Source organism: Kogia breviceps, chromosome 15 (assembly GCF_026419965.1).
Source record: "Kogia breviceps isolate mKogBre1 chromosome 15, mKogBre1 haplotype 1, whole genome shotgun sequence".
Taxonomy (NCBI): Eukaryota; Metazoa; Chordata; class Mammalia; order Artiodactyla; family Physeteridae; genus Kogia; species Kogia breviceps.
This window is the reverse complement of record NC_081324.1, coordinates 43,171,570-43,192,425: the sequence shown is the minus strand read 5'-3', so window position 1 is coordinate 43,192,425 and position 20,856 is coordinate 43,171,570. Positions and strand designations below refer to the sequence as shown.

The window sequence follows — 20,856 nt, the reverse complement described above, 5'->3', positions numbered from 1 at the left end:
GTGTTAACTGTGATACCATGAGACCCAGCCATTCCACTCCTAGGTATGTATCTAAGAGAAATGAAAACATATGTTCACACAAAAACTTGTACGTAAATGCTCATAGCAGCATTATTCATAATAGCAAAAAGTGGAAACAAACCAAATGTCCATCCACTAATGGATAAAGTGTGGTTTATCCATACAATGGAATATTATTTAGCCATAAAAAGGAATGAAGTACTGTTACATGCTACGACACAGATGAACTTTGAAAACTTATGCTACATGAAAACCAGCTCCAAAAACCATATATTGCATGATGTCATATTCCATATGAAATGTCCAGAATAAGAAAATCTATGGATTTATGGAGACAGAAAGTAGATTAGTGGTTGCGTGCACCTGCAAGGGGCAGGGGCAGATGGGGGCTGATTGCTAATAGGTATGGGGTCTTTTTGGAGGGGGTGGTAAAAATGTTCTAAAATTAATTGTGGTGATGGTGGCAAACACTGTGAATATACTAAAGCTCCTTGGATTATACACTTGAAATGGGTAAATTGTGTTGGATGTAAATTACACCTCAAAAAAGCTGTTCAACCTGAATCCACAAAGGCTTTTCTAACTTTTCCAATTGCTGACATGGATAGAACAAGGGAATGGACCAGACTCAGGACTGGCCTCGGCTCTGTAGTTTACTCGAAGGTGGATAAAACGGACACTGTCAGCTAAACCTTATCACTATCAGAGCAGCACTTGGGACTCAGACTGTGAGAATCCGGCTCTAGAATGAACATCCTGTATGGAATTAAGGGTCCTAACAAGCGACCAGAAAGGCAAATTGGATATAAACAGAACTATTCCTATAAGAATAAAAGCTACCAATGATTAAGTATTTACCGTCAGGTACTGTGTTAAGTGTAGTACATACATTCTTCCAACATTCAGAATTGCCCTGATGAGGTGGGTATCATTATCTACATTTCAGAGGTAAGCAATCTGAAAACGGATTAAGTAAATTCCCCAAAGAGAGCCAACTTTTAAGTGGTCAAGGTGGGATTTGACCTGCATCTGTCTGAATTTTAGGTCTTAATTACTATGCAATAGAACTGTTTAAGGTATTTGCACTATAACATAACATTTTTATCTGTACCTCCTATTATGTCATAGTCTCTTTCTCTCCATACCTGTATCTCCTAGCTTTACTCTGTAGTCTGTACCTACAGATGTTATTCTGGAGTGAACCGTTGTGAAAACCTTAAGACAGGGAGTTTACAGGAATTGCCACTGACAGTAGTGGTACGGTTGTCATAGTAACCAATCCACCAAATTGGTCCCTGCTAGGAGGCTCACACTTCTGCCTCTATAACACACCAGTATTGGCTGGGATCCCTCACAGTATCCATGGCCCCCTGTTAATGCATATGGGGTAGGAAGTGCTGAGGTCCTGGTGTGCATCCTAAAGCATTAAAGTTCTTCCTTCGAAGTTTCCCCCTGTGACTCACAGATTTTCCATTCCCCCTTCTAATCCTTTCCATTTGCCCAGGATGTTCCGGTGTGCTTGGTTCTGAGGGGTGCTAAAAATCAGGGCCAGACAGAGTCTGATGCTTTGTTCTAAGCAGGATTTACAAAATACGACTATTTTCTTTTTGGCGAAACATTGACCCTCCCAACCCAGTAACTCCTCACTCAGTGCCAGACTGTGAATCTTTGACTGTCCCGGCCCCACCCACACGCAAAATAGAGCTTTAGCTGATAAAAACACCTCTCAGAAGCCACCGTACAGAAAATTTCAAGCTGGCAGCCCGCAGTACTCAGTGTCGGGGGCTACGTACGTAGACACGCAAACGCATCCGTCCCTCCGCATCTTTCAGCGATGCCTCTACGTTTTCAAGGACTCTTTTCTTTTCTAACCTAGGTCTTTCTCTCTTGGTCCTCCTCTCCATTTCACTGGCCTCGTCTGTCTTCAGAGGCACCTGAAGGCACATAGGCAGGGAAGTGAAACCGACTGTAATTCTTCAGTTCACTTCTCTGCAGCTTCCAGTGAGCCAGTCTCCATACGGTGGCCCAGCTGAGCTCGGAGGAAGCTCAGGTCCCTGCGCAGGTGTAACTTACCAACCCGCTCGCAGGCGCTGTGGGAGCACAGAGCCAGACGCGGACGCCAGAGGGTCTGCGAGCGGCAGCAAACGAAGCCCTACATCGAATGTATGAGATTAAAAAGAGGAGGGACTCTCCTCTGTGAAAGGAAGAAATGGAGACTCCTATACCTAAAAAGGCCATCACTTTCAGGAATGAAATATAAATTGCTGAGAGCAATCAAAAATTCTTGATTTTCCCACTTCCTTCTGATGACCTTGTGTTCACCTTTGGGTCCCTCCAACTTCACTCTTAGGTCCTTAGAAGTCTGACTATTTCTGTGCTATCGGTGAAATCACAAATATGTTCAAGAGTTTTCTAGATGGGCAAAAACGTGTTCAGGTAACGTTGCTTAGTGTATCTTTTAAAATTAAAAAGAAATCAATTACAACTAGCACTTTCTGTTTGGAGTTTTTTCACGTTCTGAGCTGAGCCTTACCAAAACCCCAGGAAGGTGAACTATAATTCTTAACCCATTTTACAGATGTGGGACTCAGCTAAAGTAGGGCTAAGATACACATTTAGGTTTACGAATTCAAAGGCGGCAGTGTTTCCAATATAGTATTGATCATACTCAGTTCAAGTATAAAAGCATGCTGATTTTTCCATATGGAATTCATCCATGCGGTGGATAATCCTTAGCAGAGCCCACAACTTCTTCTAAGATTTGGACAACCCTCCCTGCACAATCTCTAGCCACACACACCTCCTTTCAGCCCCTGGAAGGTACCGAACTCTTTGCTCCCTAATGTTCATGCACGTACTCCTCTCTCAGCTTGTGCCTTCCCCACCTGCAGACGCTGCCTTCCCCCAGACCCACTACTCTGGATATCTCATCTCTCAAAGTTCATCTTAAACCTCTTTTGTAGAGAAAGAACTCTTTGGCCGCTCCAACAAGGTGACAGCACCGTGTTATACCGTCTCCCAGCAAATGGCACTTTTCCAATCTGTAGCATGTATCACCAGTGTGATTAATCTGTGTACTTATTTACTTTTTCCTTATACGGTAAACCACATGAAGTCACGAATGTGTCTGTCTTCTTCACTCTGTATCTCAGAGCATGGCACAGAGTTTGGTGTGTTATACATGTTCAGCACAAGTTTGGGGGAGGTTCCGTGGCAGAACTTCTTGTTAGTGGTAAATTCGACGCATCACCCCAAATTCCCACCGTGGGCGTGGCACGGCCATGGGCATGGGTTTAGAAAATCTGCCCAAGGTCATGAAGGTCCCCTTGTTTCTCAGGTCTGCTGCCAGCCCTAATTATACTGAGAATCAAGATTTACAACGAATACAGTTACATTTTCATGCCCTCCTGTTGGCATAACAGACTGCCCCTTTAAACCCCGATGCTTCTGAAGCTACTGCATTATCTAGCACAAGAACAAAGAGTTATTTATAAAACATCTTAACTAAGATTACAAATATATAATTATTGAACTGAATCAAATTATAGGAGTGAAGTGTCCATGACTGACCATTTTTTCCCGTTGAAAAATTGTTTCTTTTGAGGAAAAGAGTTTTTTTTCCTTTTAGTGGAACTTTGTCTATAACTCTGCAAATTATATGTTCACTATGTAGTGACTTAAATGCTTCTTAATTTGCGCTTGTTAGTCCAACAAATATTGAGCGTCTACTCTCCAAGCTCTAGAATTTTCTTGCCCATCCTCCTTTACTACTAGTTCTCTTTTTCTTCTTTTTCAGATGTTTTATATCTTAATAACTTCTTTGATTTCCCATATTTCCTTGCATTTTTGTTACTGATGTTTCTTCTTTTATTTTTTTTTACTTCCCTTTGATTTATTTTCTCTCTTTCTATCACAAATATTTGCTGTTTTCATTTCCCAACTACAATAAGCTTTCTCTAGTGCCTTTCTGCTTTACTTCTAATGTTGCAGATAGTTCTAACCCGATTGTCATTAATATTTGTGAGTAAATAAGCCCTTTTGATATTTACAGTAAAACAGACATATTCACTATATAATACAACCGAGAGTCCTTCCTCTGGTTAACTCACTGTCCTGCCTATATCATAATAGTGCTTATTTGTTTGTTTTTTTTTTTTTTAAGAGAAATCATCATTAGTAATTCATGCATCAAGAATTATCTTGGATGTTAATGGAAGTGACATAGCAATGAATATATTTTCTGAAATTCCAAATGAATGACAGAAGGCATAAACACTACAGTGTAGCGAATGTTAAGATGATTTTCTTGAAACAAAAGCAGAATAAATTTTCAATTAGAGTAATCTTATTTTGTTATTAAAACATACGAGTATTTTTATAATTCTGGCTTCCACCTGTTGTATTTATCACTTGTAAGTATCACCAATGTGAAGAACTTTCTCTTGTCTTCACAGAAACAAAGCTGATAGCTTCTCTAGGACTCCAGTGCACAGACATCTAGGGGGCTGCGGGGAATCTCTTGGTTCCAATACAAGCTCCAAGGCTTTGTTTTGGTTTGTTTTATTTTCACAATTATTTTTCAAAGTTAAGCTGAAAAGTTTTTATTTTTATTGATTTATTTGAAATATATTGGCTCATCTTATTTTTAGTAAGTCAGAATTATAGTGATAAATCTCAGCAATCTCATTATTGAGCCCCTTAATCTCAGAACTAATAATTGAGTACGGTAGACCAGTAGGAAAAAATCTGGGCTTTCTACTATCTTCCTCTCACTCTTCTTCAGTGGTTGGGTGGTTTGAAGATGTGTTAGAGGGTTGGAACTTTTAATCACTACTGTGCTGTGGTAAAAAAAGATATGGAAGGTGTAGATTGGAGTTTGCTTTTCATAGAGGCCATACTTACAATATGCACTCATTATAAGAGACTATTCTTCAGATGATGACAATTGACTCCCAACTCAACATTATTCAGATAATTGGACAACTTACTTATTTTCTCTGAGCCTCAACTGTCTAATATTTAAAAAGATTGAAAGGACTAGAGAGAATGTAAGTAATATGTCAAGCTCACTCATGGTAGGTGCTCAATTAGTGATAGGTACCATTATTACTGGCAAACAGCAGTTGTGTGCGTGTATGTGTGTGTGTATGTAATCATCTTTAAAATTACCTCCATTTTAATCTTTCATTGGCTTTGTCAATTCACTTGAAACTGAAACAAATCTTAAGTGTCCACCACAGTTATATTTAAGACCAATACCCATTCATACTGAACTCACACTTTGGGGTCAAGTCCAGGCACTTGATCTAGTGGGGGAGATAGACACATAAGCCAAACCTACAGCAGCATGCACACTCCTCCAGAGGTTACCCACTTTGGAGAAGGCAGGGAGGTTCTATAGACACACTCAATCCAGCTGATTCACTTAGAAGTCAGGAATCCTGCCAAGAATGCCCTTTGATCACAGCAGCTGGAGATACAGGTTGGCATTTAGAAAAATAATTGTTCACATGTTCATTCATATGCCTAGATTCGTTTATTCGATATGTACATGTCAGTCTCAGAAAGCAGTGTGTTAAATGTACCTGGTTCCTCTACTTTCCTCCTGGAAATCATTAAAATACCCTATCAATGATATTAAAGCCTATTCTGAATAATGACCAATCTGTGTTAGTTGGTTCTATATCCAGTATGTTGGGAAAAAATAAGCAACGCATTCACTGTTTTAATTAATCACCATTTACCTTCCTGGGGTTGCTATTCAAATTCTTAAGTCTTACTACAGAAAGTTGAAATTTTAACTTAGCATGGTAGAATTATTTAGATTTGAATTCCTTCCAAACAGAAGCAAGAAGACCAGAGGGATTCTTTCCACTAGAATAAGGGCAAAATGTTGTGTCCATTTTGTTCACTGATGTATCCCAAGTGCCTAAAACGGGTTTTGGCAAACTATGACTCACAGAACAAATCCAGCTTGCCTCCTGTTTTTATACAGCACCCCCCAACACAAAATGGTTTTTAGATTTTCAAATGGTGGAAAAGAATCAAAAGGAGAATAATATTTCATAACGTGAAAATTACATGAAATTTCAATGCTCACAAATGAAGTTTTATTGTAACGCAGCCATGCTCATTCATTTACATACTGTCCGTGGCTGTGTTTGTGCTACCAAGGAAGAGTGAAGTAGCTGCAACAGAGTTAGTGTGACCCTGAAGCCAAGTATAATTACTATTTGACCTTTTACAGAAACAAAAAAGCTGACCTTTGGTCCAGAATAATACATCTCCTTAATTTCTTTTAAAGTCAGATACATTAAAATTTAACCCTCACAAATGTCTTTCCAAAAAGGAAGTCTTAAACCAACATATAACTCTAGGGTCAATCACCAGATTATATGGTAGAATAGAGAGGCTCATAGTAAGAAGCAGAACACCATGGATGAGAACATGGACTCAAGAGCCACAATTGCTTGGGCTCTACCACTTACCAGCTGTGCAACCATGGGCAAAATGCTTAACTTCTCTGTGCATCAGTTTTTCCATGCATAAAATGAAACAAATGATGGTAATAACCCTTAGGGTTATTATGAGCATTAAATAACTTAATATTTGTAAAAGGCTTAGAATATCACCTGGTATGAAGTAACTGTTGTAAGTAAAGTAACATTTTTCACAGTATTTTTAAGATAAGAAAATTGAGATACTTAGAAATTAGCTAAGGTAATGAGTGAGCCTCAATGTGTTCATAAGTATAGGGAAAAAAAACAAAGATGAGTTAAAATTTGAACATGTCCACTATTGTCAGTAAGTCCTCTGAGCCAATGCAATGCACTAATATCTACTCTAATTGCTTTCTGATTGTAGAATATAACTATTTGGCTCCCATATCTGTGATATAATTTTGTAATCAATGGTCCTGTTTTAGATAATAAACAAATTGTATTCTGAATGGTTGAGTGACTTCTGATACAAAATCTAACTACCTAATAAGTTCTTATCTGAGGGTATCAAATTGACATAAAGGGAAGTCGCAATTTAGAGGATGCATGGACACAAGATTCGTTTGCTTTGTTAAGGTGGTTATTCAGGTCTTAGGAAGGGAATCAATAGAAAATATTGTCCTACATTTAAATAAACATTTTCTAAGCACCAAAACCAGGAATCAAAACTGTGCCTTAAGGAATTCTAATGGTTTTTTAATCATTGCAAGTCATTTTAGCAAATAGATAATTAGTATTTCTGATGTTTAAATAGATTTTTACATTAATTTATATGAAATCTTTAGACTGTTTTGCAGAAAGTGAAATCTTTATAAGGTAGCCTTTTATCATCTATAAAATATAATCTCTTCAAAATTACACTTCAATACAGGCCTGTATACAGGACTATAGTAGTTGGTGATTAAATATTTTAAAAATATAATTATTTTTATGAATGCTTTTCTATTACAGGTGTTCTCCTGGAGGAGATTCAATGGACTTTTGTCATGTGCAATAGTAACATAGGTTGGAGAACTTTTGGTAAAATGTAACACTGAGGCTTTCTTATTTTATAATTTTAGTTCCTTCAACTTTTACTAAACATTTATTTAACTGTTACATTGTGGGAGGTGCAATGAAAATGTAAAAGAGAAGTTAATTAATCCAGTCCAATTTGATTTATTTGGGACAATTACTAAATTATGCATAAGAATTTTTAAAATACAAATAAAAAAAACTTTTTGGGTTACTTAAGCTAAACATACACTACAAGTCTTTTGATATTTACTTTTTAATGCACTAAATGTTGCATGTCATTTCACTTTACTAAATTTTTTTGCTTTAGAAGCCTTTAATAATGACTTTCCCAGAAACTTTTTCAAAACTTATTTCTTAAGTGTCCCATTTCTTGCAATAAAGCAATATGAAAATAAGAAATAAGACTTCAAAATATTTTAATTTTTGTCCATCCAAGTCCTGTGGTCTTAAATTAGTTATGTATATACTTTAATATAAGATAATAAGTCTATTATTTTTAATATCCTTAATGCTTAGTTTGCTAAAATAAAATATGAATCTGAGTATAAATGTCATAATCAGAAAAACAACAACTAGGACAAAAATTAAATTAATTTGCATATTTATAAAGTCTCTATGCTTGGTTTGCTTTATTTTTCTAGACTTAATAAAAATTTAAAATTACTCAATAATTTAAAAAAATATTTAAAATACTGTTATTATATTAATAGCCCTACATTCTATAGATAACATGTATTCTTAAACAAGTAAATTCCTTCTGAAGTTATTCTATAAGCTTGTATTTTGAACTTATTCCAACAGACTGGCCAATTTAAATTTTCCAACTCCTTCTCTGAATTTGAGGAACTCATTCATATTTAGACTACAGGTGGATAAAAAGTAATAAATACAATGCCCTTCCATTCAATTGTCTTCAATAAAAGTGATGCAGTTTCAAAAACAATTGTTTAACACATTTATCCCTCTGTTAGGCTACATGTAAGGCTGAGAGAACATTTTTATATTGCTCTGATGCTATAACAAATGGGCTGATATACTATTGGTTGCAACGTACAGCATTTTTGTCTACATTTAAGTTAAGATCTTGGTGGTTATTCTTGCATTCTTTCTGTGAATTAAAATTAGAATAATGTAATTAGTCCCTAAAATTAAAATGCTTCAGTTACTAATATTGGAACAAAGTCTAAATTATATTACTTTGAGATCAACAATAGGTTCACATGAACTATTTTCTGTATCTTCCGCTTTTAAAGGAAAATACAGTTTTCTTCCTATTGCAGAAGTATCAGATTCTTGCAGCATCCATGACACTTGTAAGCATTCAGTGGTCAGACGCCACTACATATCCTTCAAATGATATGGCCCAGTGAAGCTGGACGGTGTCGTCATGGAGCCAAGCAGCCTAGTATCTCAGCCATCCACCAGGACAGAGCCAGCAGGCCCCAGCTGGCATGCTGAATCCAGACTAAGGTGGGAAATGGATTTTGCATGTTGAAAGTCAACTCTTCTAACACTGAAACCTAGGACATATTTATCAGGTAAAAGAGCAATGAGGACTTCAAGCTTATTTATTGGATCAAATTTATAATGCTTATTTCCCCAAATTACTCTTAGAACAAGTTAAATCTTAATTTTATTATCCTTCTGGGTTTCTGAATTTATACTAGATTGTACATTTAAAAAATATGAATAAATGTATGTTCAGGACTATAACTTAATAGTATGATACGTGCTAAGTTAAGTATACTTGTAAGTCATTTATAAGTCACAAAAGTTAAAATAACAGAATATTGATCATCAGTGTTCCTTGGTATGGTAACATTTGCCTGTCACATTAAGCTTACCATCTTGATTTTTAGGCAAATTGTTACAAAATAAAAATACATTCCATCTTCTTGTCGCTTGGACTCCTGTGTTCACTATTCAAGCACATGAGTTTGGATCCTCGTTTGTGTTATTGTCTTAACTGTCATGTTCTGACACTACAATTCATTTCTTGCAAATAGTAGAAAAATCAACTTACAAAATTTCTAAGTTCAAGATTTCCCATGCCTCCCGTGGGCCTCACCTGAATACAAGTACTCCCTAAACAACTGTAGAGAATATCTTCCAGTTTCCTAAAAGTTTAGTTACCTAGGTCTGGTAGAAACATCATGATGGAAAAAATAAACATTTAATTCCATAAGTCTGCAGAAAGTGGACCCCATGTTTAAGACATCGTTCTGAGTGGGAAAAGGCCACGGTGGATTCTTAAACCATGTATTTTCTAACATAGCACTTAGGTGGAATAGACTGGGATAGCCTGGCATCTGGAATTATGATGTTTTTTCATGAGAAACTGAGAAGATGCTGCTTCTCTTTTCTAGAAAGAGAAAGCAACCCTCTGCTAGGGCTCATTAAAAAAGGCGTTTAAAATTGGAGCCAATAAAACATGATTGTCAATTCCAACAGTCTTTTTTTTTTTTTTTTTTTTTATCTCAGCAGCATTTTTCAAAGGCATTGTTTCTCTCTCCACTTTGACAGGAAATCCCACGTTCAATACACACAGGGGACACATTCCAAATAGCAACAACAACAACAATAACAACTCTCCAACTTCTTTGTGACTTCAGGGCAGGCACACTGACCTAACTGCAGCTAGATGACCTTCCCCTCCTCTCAGTTTTCAACTGTGCTTCCCTCTGACATAGGAACTACTAGGCAGGATTCACTCTGACACCCCGAATCCTCTTGCTTTGCTGTAAGGAAAGGTTTTGCTTTTTCATAAGATAGAAAAGTTTGCCTGGGTATGGGATGCCAGAATTTCTAACAGCGTCCCTAAAAGACAAAGCCTTTCAGAGCTCTAAGCAAACCCCAGTCGCTGAAAAACAGAAAATAATTTGAGTGTCAGAACGAATGAAAGCTTTCCTCCTCGAGCATCGCCTGGCACTTCTGCTTGCCCAGGGCAGGAAAGAGGGGGCCTGGGGTGGGGACTTCTCATCACAGAACCCTTTTTCTTAAGCAAGCATATTTTGAGATGTAGAGGGAAGCCTGGATAAAAAGGGCTCCAAAGCTGTACTTCTAACTGCCTGGCCTTTGACCCCACTTGCCTGTCAGTTTCAGCCCGCGAGTCCCACATCTCCGGCTCTGCGGATATTGAGAACGTGGGCTTTCTAGCGCTCGGGGATGCTGTGAAGCCGGTTTCCTGTTGACCTTTCAGGGACTCTGAAATTAACTTTCCCCACACAGTCTGAATTGTTCGTTTTCGTTTGTTTTCAGCCTGCCTGAGCCTCCCGCCCAGCCCACCCCTATCCCCCCCTCCTGCCTGCCCCCTCCCCTCCCTGCGGCCTCTCGCCGCCCCCCACCCCCCCCTCACGGCTTTGTGGTCTCATACCTGCTGGCCAGGCTCTGCCTGCAGTGCTGCCTGAAGGGCATCAGGTGATAGTTCATGGCGTCCAGCAGCAGCTTCTGGCAGACCGGGTCGGTGCGCATGAAATCCACTGACTGGACCCGCTCCACCAGCTCGGGGGCCGGGATGAGCGCGAAGCGGAGGCGCTTCATGAGGTCGGGCGCGTACTGCATGCGGGTCTCGCGGTCGTGCTCCAGCCACAGCACGGACATCTGGAAGAGCGCCAGCTCCGACTCCACGGGGGGCGGCAGCGAGTCCAGCAGGGCGCGCATCTCCTCGAAGTTGAGCAGCAGCACATCCTCCACCAGGTACTTGTTGGCCAGCTTCTTGGTCTCCTCCAGGCCGTGCAGTGCGGCGATCTTGCACACTTGCTTGTAGTTCTGCACCGAGATCTGGTCGTTGAGGAACTGCACGCAGAGCTTGGTGACCTGGGGGATGTGCAAGATCTTGCTGACCGACAGCACCTCCTCCACCGTGTCCAGGGAGAGGGTCACGTTGGCCGTGTAGAGGTACTCGAGCACCAGGCGCAGCCCGATGGACGAGCAGCCCTGGAGCACCAGGTTGTTGATGGCCCGAGGACTGGTCAGCAGCTTGTCGTCGGGGGAGGAGGAAGGAGTCCCCGGCTCCTCCTGCGGCGGTGGCGGCTGTTGCTGCGGCGGCTGCTGGTCCTTGGGGGGCCCCAGACCGTCCTGGCCGCCGAGCCCTCCACCGAGAGGGGGGTGACTGGAGAAAAGCGATCGGAAGTACTGCGAGCAGGAAGCCAGCACGGCCTTGTGGCAGTGGAACTGCTGGCCCTGGGCCGTCAGGGTCACGTCGCAAAACAGCTGCTTCCTCCACAGCAGATTGAGGCCGTGCAGCAGGTTGTCGCTGTGGCTGGGGTCGAAGGTGGAGGTCCGGTCCCCGGATCTGGACATGGCGAGCTGACTCGGCGCACCTGGCTTTAAACCCTCCTCCGACCTGGCAGACAGGGGTGGGGGATGGGAGGGAGGGGAGAAGGGTAGTGGAGGGGGTGGGGTGTGGTCGGCGTGGGGACGGGTGTGGAGGGGAGGGGAGGGGAGGGGAGGGCGAAGAACCACAATCAGTGATCAGCTTGGCCTCCGGACCCCGACCCTAGGAGGAGGTCTGAAGGCGCTGGATCCGTGAGCGCCACCAGAAGGGCCCTGTCTGGGGTCCGGGCGCCCGTCCTGCTCCCTACTACGCCTCCCGCCACCGCCCCCACACTTCGTCCCCCACTTTCCTAAAACCACCCGGGCTCGGCTCTTGGCAGCGACAGCGGTGGCAGCAGCGACGGCAAGGTGGCGGCTGAGGCCGAGACACCCCGTGGGCTCGTGTCCATGCCGGGCCGGGGCGGGGAGAGGCCGGGGAGTGGGGAGCCGGGCGGTGGCCCGAGAGCGCAGAGGCGACCGTCGGCGGAGCTTCCAGGGCAACTCTCGACCGCAGCTTTGCTTTTCGCAGTTGGTCCAATTTTGGGGGGTGGGAACGTGGACACGACAGGCGTTCGGGCGGGCGATTCTTAGCCCTCCAAAAGCTGCGGACCCCTTCGATTCGCCGTGCTGCCCCGAGAAACTCCTAGACTAATAGTCTGAGGGAGCAGATAAAGCCCTTTCTTCTCCCGGGAAAGTGCAGCGGAGCGCGGTGAGGACCAGCTCAGTGGACTCGGCAGAGGCGGGAGCTGTCCTTATCAATTCTAGCTCATTTCCCTCACCCCGGCCCTGCCTGCTTCCCTGCTTCGCAAACTGTTGGCTTCCCAGTCACCATTCAGTTTTGCTAATTTTCCAGAGACGCCTTTAAACCTGGCAGGAGAATCCCTCCAGCCCCAGACCCCCTCTCCCCAGCCTTCCCCCACCCCCTGCATTTCAAAGCGCGGAAGTTCGGGCGTGTATCTCCCCTTCCCCCGCGGGGCGGCACCGAGGAAGATGAGGAGGAAGGAAGTGGAGCTACTGGGGTGGATTTAGAGCAAGAGCCGGGAGGCCCGGTGGGATTCCTGTGGACGGTTCTCCCTCCCAGGCACTAGGCGCAGTGGCTTTAACTCCTGTAACTATGAGAAGTTCAAGTTAACTGGCAGGTGTTGGGGGAGGGGCTGGGGGCTATCCGATGCGGGGGGGGGGCGCGCAGTTCGGCGCGGGATCTCTGCATCCAGCGTTGCCGCCGAAGCCGCAGCTTCCTTCAGAGCCCCTCGGTACAGGCCCCCCGAAGCCCCCCCACTCGGGCACCCCAACTCCCCCGGCCCTGGAACTAGTTGTGTAAAAAGTCTGAGCCGCCCGCATCCAGGCGGAGGCGGGCAGGATGGGGGAGGCGCGGCGAAATCGATGCGCCAGGTCCTTAACGTGTAATTGCACCTTCTAGGGCTGAGCAGAAAGGGACCCTTTGCCCACACCCCGCCCGCGCGCCCGCCAGCCCGGGAGAGCCGCCGCCGCCGCCGCCGCCGCCGCCGCCGGCTCAGAGGGATCCCACCGGACCTGCCCCTTCCACTGCGGCTCACTCTGCCCTGCCTGGCGCCAGTCCTGGATCGCCGGCTTCCTATTTCCACCGGACTGGGCTCCTCTCGACTCACTTTATCATCCCGTTCCAGGTGGACCCTAATCTCCCGCGAGCTCCCTCCCCCGGCAGCAGCCCACCCCCCCACCCCCAAAGCTCTGGCTCTCCTGAAACATCTCCCAGAGTCTCTCCCTTTAAGTGGACTCGGTCATACCTCCCTCTCGCTCTCCCCGCTTCGTTGTCTTCCCCCCCACCCCATCTTTTCCTATTCCCCTTCTTTCTTGCTCTCCTCCTTTGCCTCCCCCCCCTCATCTGCTTATTTCTTGCAATAGGAGTTTTATTCTTTATGAGCGTTTGCCACACAATCACCCCCCACCCCTCTGAAAGACTCCCTTCCCGTCCCTCCCCACCCGGCCAACAACCCAAAAGACAGAACAAAATACACACACAAGGCAGACACAAGGCCAGAAACTTACCTGCTTTCAACCAGCTGCAAAGTCAAGGCTCACTTAAGCTCCCCCCAAAAAAATCAATTGTCCTTCCTTTTTAAAGGTTTGCTCTCTCCTTGGGAGGGGGAAAACACCTTCTGGTTCCCAACTCCGGGCAGTCACTCTTTACAATTTATTTTGTCGTACATCATTTGATCACCATGAATTAGCAACAGCAAGAAAATGTAGGAGAGGGAGAAAAGAGAGAAAGAGAGAGGGAGAGAGAGAGGGAGAGAGGGGAGAGAGAGAGAGGGAGCAGAGCTTTCTGCAAGAGAAGAAGAAGAAAAAATGTACGTGTGACAAATTATGCTACCAAGAAACAACACATCATTATCCTTGGGCCTGGGGCTCAGTGAGTCGTAACGAGAGTAATAGGAAATCCACGGTTGGGGAGAGAAACGGTCGTGCTTGGCCAGTAGAGAGAGACCATACAGGGGGATGGATGCTGGAGAGACTCGCAAAATTATGGCTCAAGGCTATTGTAAAAATTGTCGAGCGTAAATGACTGCGATTTCAAACATCTTTGGAAGAAAGAAGGGGAAAAAGCGAGCCCCCCCTCCCTCCCTCTCCCTCTCTCTCCCTCTCTCTTCTCTCTCTCTATAAAGAACCGTCAAGTTTTAGTGCGCATTGCTAATTAGTCAATTTCTCTCTGCCTTCACAGGCTGGCGACTTCGCTGCTGAGCTGAAACTGCTAATTTCTGTGACCAGCTTTTTTCTTAGCTGTGATCTGGATGAATGAGTAGCTGTCTCACAGAGATGACAAAAATAAACTCTAATCCCCCCCAAAATTTCCACTACGTCTTTCTCATGCATAGATTTATGATCTTCAAGCGCTCTGTGCAATATGCAAACTTTTTGTGTCTGTGTATGTGCTGTTGTTTCCAGATTTCACTACATTGGTATGCTGCTTTTCCCTTTCACCTCCCCCTCACCCCTCACACTATGAAATGCAGAAACCGTCTGATCTCAAAGTATGCCAAGATGCTACTTTATAGTGTCTTGGTATTTGGGGTTTGAGTCTGACTTGGAAGTCAGGAGCCCTTGCCTAAGAGGTGAGTGGCTAAGTGTACAGCGGGGGGTGGCAGAAGTAGACAGAATAGAGGACAGCCCTTTGCTTTACATTTGTTTCCCTGCACCATTCAAGCTTTATGATCTTGTTGGAAAACATATTTTCTCTGGTTATACAGCCATCTCTGAACTTCTCTGTCAGCTCTTCAACAGTAAGGATTCAGAAGTCACATTTTTTTTTTTTTTTTACTGGAAGATTAAGCTTATTGTCAGATGTGTTTATCAATTAGGAGTCTGATTTGCAGGGGCTAGAATCAAGTGCCAGGAAAGCCAGCTGCAATTTCACAAATATAACCTTTAAACTTTGGAGCTCATCTGATATATAAGGTTGGCCACAGAGAGCTCACATTTTTGACCCTGCTTAGCATGCAAAATGAACCCCAGTATGACTCTGGAATTTTTGCTGTACCAGAGATTCATGTGCATTTTGGTAGAGGACATGTTCTCTAGACTTACCTCATGATGTATTGCACCCTTACATTTATAGCCCTGCATTTTGGTTGTCAATGGGGGCTGGAGGTGTCCAAGAAAGAAGGGGGAAAAAAAAGCAGAAAAAAGAAGGTATGCCCTTGAATAAAATGAACATGGAAGAAAGCTGGACTTGAGTTAGATTGAGTTTTGTTTGCTATTAAATGTATGAACATGATTCACTCTAATTGATATGTGCTCTGATTAGTAAACTTATTAAAATACACATCAGGGCACCATTGAAAGCCTGCCTTTTTACCTTCCCCTTTGATTGGTGAGAGGTGGAAAAACACCTGCTTAAGGGAGGGGGAAACCTGAAAATTCTTTGGTTCAGAAATCAGGAATTCCCCATTTAAAATGATCAACATTAACATGCATATGGGATATTTACTCTTGAATAGATGAGGAAGGATCATACCGAAGCGTTTATCCTTCACAAAGGCCTTTCTCTATCAAGGTCCTAGATTATCTGAGGGTAAGACCACTTTATTCAGACTTGCTAAGATGCTGCATTCTCATATTCATAATAAAAAGCCCCAGTACATGATAAAATAATAGAAAAGGACTTTTTGATTAGAACAGGGGAAGGAGAGAGAACAGACATCCAAATCTTCTGGCCCTCCTATTTTTTTTTTTTTTTTCTCTTATTTAGGTCTTGAACAGGAAGACTGTGACTGTAATATAACACCTTTTGGGGGTTCTGTTTCATTAGCAAGTAAAGCTATCAAGTGTGTGAAGTGTCACCAAACTCTCTGACATGCAAAGTATAATTTTATGGTACGCTTTTGCTGTTGATGTTTTATGAGCTTCCAATGAAGTATTTGGAACTAAACCCAAAGGCAAATGAGTATCGATCACTTAAATTATTGCCATCTTTCCATTTTATCATAAAGGAATTAGGAATTAAGGTTGTTTTGTAGACCTCGCAGTATCTTAGCTTTGAATTTATATATATGTGTATATATATTTACTGATAGGCTATATTGATATTGATATATAATTATGATTACTAGGACCTTTGCTGTTTTCAAACAATATAAAAGCCACATTTCAAAAATTTTAACTACCTATAATTGTAATGCTTATTTAACAACCTGGACGGAAGGGAAGGAGGACCGGTTGGGGGTTGCAATTCTAAAACAGCTGTTAAAATGAAGAGGTTAGACTGTTTTCTTCTCGATTTTAAAGTTACACTATTTGAGAATGTTTAACATTCAGAGAAAAATTACAGTTATGGCTATTTTGTAAGCAATTAAAAAAAGAATATTGATAATAAAAAAACATCCGTTCTTAATCTGTGCGTAAACCAGTGTTTATATCATATAAATGACATACCTCCAATATCTTGCCCTGGCTTTGACTGAAAAGATCGCAGAACTCACCAATGATATCACACTATTTACATTAAATCCCGTTATGAAAGATTCGATTTTGCAGCAATCGGATGCTAGCTACTAATCGTTTGGAAGTATTTGAATTTTATCTTACTTCACTGTTCAACGTACAGAAATTGCATCTGTGTGTTTGATCTGTCCTGCTGAGTACTACCAGAAGCTTGCATCTCTGCCACTATTGTTTTTAAAATGGCAGGAAGGACGCGACTAGTCAAGAGCACTCAGCGGGATGGATTTCACATGGCATAAGAGGAGCCAGAATTGTCTTATAAAAGGAAATTAATTATGATCATGTAGTCATCTAATTCAAACAGTCTTCATACTTTGACAGAATTATCAGATTTATTACTCATCAGTGAATCTGCATTTAAAACTATGTACAGTGGAAAGAGGCTGAAACTGCTGGCGCTGAGCAGTCTAACGAGAGCTGCCACCAGCTCTGAGCAGGCGGGTCCGCCTTCAGGGTGACAGGGACCCAAGGTGAATCTGGGGTTCCGGTTGCTCAGGACCATCTCACCGGACTGGGTGAACTTAATTTTATCTTCAGAGCAGTTCAAGAAGCGTTTTGCTGCCTAACAGGAAGGGACAGCCACATTGAAACTTTATTTCTCTGATTCTTGACTTTTCTGCTTAAGATTTATGAGTTCTCCTCCGATTATATCAATATCAAAGCCTGGCCTCCCCATGTGTCTTTCGGTTAGTAAATCCCACTTTCCGTGGCCTGACCTTTCGGATTGCCACCATTGTAAAATGGCTGGAGGAAGAGAGGTATTGTTCCATTTTACAAAAAAAAAATGTTGGAAGGAAGGACCTGTTGGCTCCCCAGAGCCAGGAAGTGGCAAAACCCAGACAAAACTTGCAGGTTTCTAGTGTTTTATTTTAAATCTTGGGTAGATGTGGCCTGAGATAGCACAAACTATCAGCATCAAGAAGCTTACTGAAGAACAAACAATCTGAAATAACAATAAAAGTCAAGAAATAGTGCTATTGGCTAGCACTTAGTCAAAAGCCCATGCTTTGCTATTGTCCTGGGGTCAAATCCAACTCCTTGGCCAGCATCCTGGGTTCCCAGGTTCTAGTTCTAATGCTTCTGGGAAGTCTGTTGTTAGCTGTTTTCTGAACACAACCCGCTTTCACACCACAGTGCCAACGCTTAGGTTGTGTTCTTATCAGAGGCCTTGGTTCTCTACGTATAGAAACCGCACCTAGTTCTCAAGTTTGAACTCAGATTTCTTTCCGAGGTAAAACTTCCTGGCAACTTCAAGCAGACTAATAACAGCTAATACTTATTGAGCTTGTTACTTGTGTGGTGGACACTAATCTAAATCATTTAGGTGTTTTATTTTCTTTCTTTTTTTTTTTTTTTTTTTTTTTTTTTTTTTTTTGTGGTACGCGGGCCTCTCACTGTTGTGGCCTCTCCCGTTGCGGAGCACAGGCTCCGGATGCGCAGGCTCAGAGGCCATGGCTCACGGCACGTGGGATCTTCCCGGACCGGGGCACGAACCCGTGTCTCCTGCATTGGCAGGCGGATTCTCAACCACTGAGCCACCAGGGAAGCCCTAGGTGTTTTATTATCTTAATCCTCTTGCTAATCCTATGAGAATTTGGTAGATTGTAAGAATGGCCCCTGTCTCCATCCTTCCCCATATAAACACCCCATTATAATGTGGCTTGGTTGCTCTTCGCATCAAGAGTGGAGTCTATTTCCCCATCCTTTGAACGTGAGCTGGTCTTGTGACTTGCTTTGACCAATAGAATCTGCCAGAAATGACTTTGTGCCGCCTCCAAGTCTGAGCCTCAGGAGGCCTTGTATAATTCAACTCTCCCTCTCTGCACCCTGCCAGCTGCCATGTGCCAAAGCCCAGGTTAGCCTGTGGCAGATGAGGTACCACATGGACCGAGCCATTGCCCAGCTGACCTGATAACCGAACTCAGCTGTGTGACTGAACTTAGCCGAGGCGGAAGAACTAACACACCCCGAATTACTGACCCACAGAACACGAAGCTAAATAAATGGCTGCCGTTTCAACCTATTCGTTTTGGGGGTGATATGTTCCATAGTAAAATTAGCTGATAAAGAAAGGTTCTATTACTATCATTTTACCAATGAACAAAATGAGGTGCAGAGAAATCAAGTAAATTTTCAGGGTCACACAGCATTTCACAGGTAGAGTTGAGATTCAGACCCCACCATCTTGACTCCAGAGATGAACCAGTCTGCTACACCGGCCACAGAAGAAAGGCCTGCCTCCTGTGACCTACATTCATTCATTCTTCAAGCATATGTCAAGTATTTATTATATACCAGACAATGTGGTAAACACTGAAGATACAGTGATGAATAAAACTGCATTCTTGCCCTCGAGGGGCTAACATTCTAATGGAGGAGACAGGCAGGTAAATTACACACAGCAAGTGAGTAATTACAATGTGATAATTGCTCTAATAAGGGTATGTGTAATGAACTACTGGAGCAGAAAGGAGCAGGTTCCTAACTTTCTTCTAGCACTTATTATCTGTAATATTCTATTTACATTTATTATTTACTTCTTTGTCTTATTAGTTGCTTATTTAGGATTATGATCTCAGCGAGATTATAAGTTTCTAGGGTAGAAAGAGCCTAGTGCCTGATAAAATTTCCCATGGAGCCTGACTCTGTATCTTACCCATAGTAGTTATTCAATAAATATGTTGATAGACTATGAAAGGTAAATTTTCAAATTTATCAGGGTAACTGCAGAAAGAACAAGGAGGTATTTTATAATCAGAGACTGTGTTTGACATTTGACTGAAGTGGTATTATTCAATTCTTTGATTATATTAACCTATTATCTAAAAATTAATAAAAGTCTTTATAATATTGCAAAGTAAACAATTTACTGTTCACAGCACATAGATAAGAGTTTGATGGGACCTCAGTGAGTGCTTTCCTCAAATCTCATTTATGGCAACCATCACTCAGCAAAGTCCTCGAAATCCTTGAAGAGAGCCACTACTTGTATGGAAATAGTAAACTACTAAGCATACATAGCACAGAACCATATTTCTAAGCCTGGACTCTGGAAGCAGATCACCTGCATTTGAATCCTAGCTCTGCCTCTTTCCATCTGTGTGACCTTGGGCAAATAATCTGCCCAGTTTCCCTATCTTGAGGATCAGGATAGTTGTAGCACGGCCCCCCTAGGGTTTTATGATGCTTAAATTTTTGTAAATATTTGTAAAAGAGCTTAGAACAGTTCCAGACACATAGTGAGTGTCATGTGAATGTTTGTTAAATAAAAAATAAACATATGAAGCTAAAGATTTTTTTCTTTTTCGGCTTCCTTTTTCTTTTCTGCACATTATGCCTAGTGCTCAACAAATATTGGATGGAGGAAGGAGTAAAGACATCTACTTGTCTCAAGGGTGCAATGATTCATGATGCTGTTCAAGAAGCAACTGGTCACTTTAATGAAAGAACCTCTATTTTTGACTTTTCATTTTAGATATTTTATGTTACTGTTTGTTTACCTGTAGTTTTAAAAGTCATCTTTCTTTTATCTTTGTGGACATTTGGCATTTCACATACATGTCTTGAGTAACTGAGATTCTAAAAAAGTAAGGATATTTATTATTAATGATAGTTTAATGATGGATGGCAGAATATATTCCTGATTCTGAAAAGCAGCTCTTTGGCGATAGTCCTTCATGCCAATGGCTGAGATGAGAGAGGATGTTGTTGCACTTCAGCTTCTGTCTTTTTTTTTTTTAAATTGGAGTATAGTTGATTTACAATGTTGTGTTACTTTCTGCTGTACAGCAAAGTGAATAAGTCATGCATAAACATATTTCCACTCTTTTTTAGATTCTTTTCCCATATAGATCATTACAGAGTATTGAGTAGAGTTTCCTGTGCTATACAGTAGGTCCTTATTATAGCTTCTGTCTTTGATGTTACCTGTGACTCTGGACAAATCACTGTTCTTCTCCAGGTCTCAGTTTCCCCATGTATGGAGAGAGATAGCATTTGGAGAGAGGTAGCATTTCCTTCATTT

The 20,856-nt window shown here is 42.2% G+C and overlaps 1 protein-coding gene across 1 annotated transcript in view; it reads right to left on the bottom strand.

Moving 5' to 3' along the window:
• Window positions 1-12,727, bottom strand: part of KLHL14 (kelch like family member 14) — a 100,382-nt gene extending 87,655 nt beyond the window's left edge. Inside the window, exon 1 of the mRNA XM_059040333.2 lies at window positions 10,912-12,727. Within this exon, the coding sequence (XP_058896316.1) occupies window positions 10,912-11,840 (929 nt within the window). The 5' untranslated portion in view covers window positions 11,841-12,727. The remainder of the gene's footprint in view (window positions 1-10,911) is intronic.
• Window positions 12,728-20,856: the final 8,129 nt, after the last annotated feature.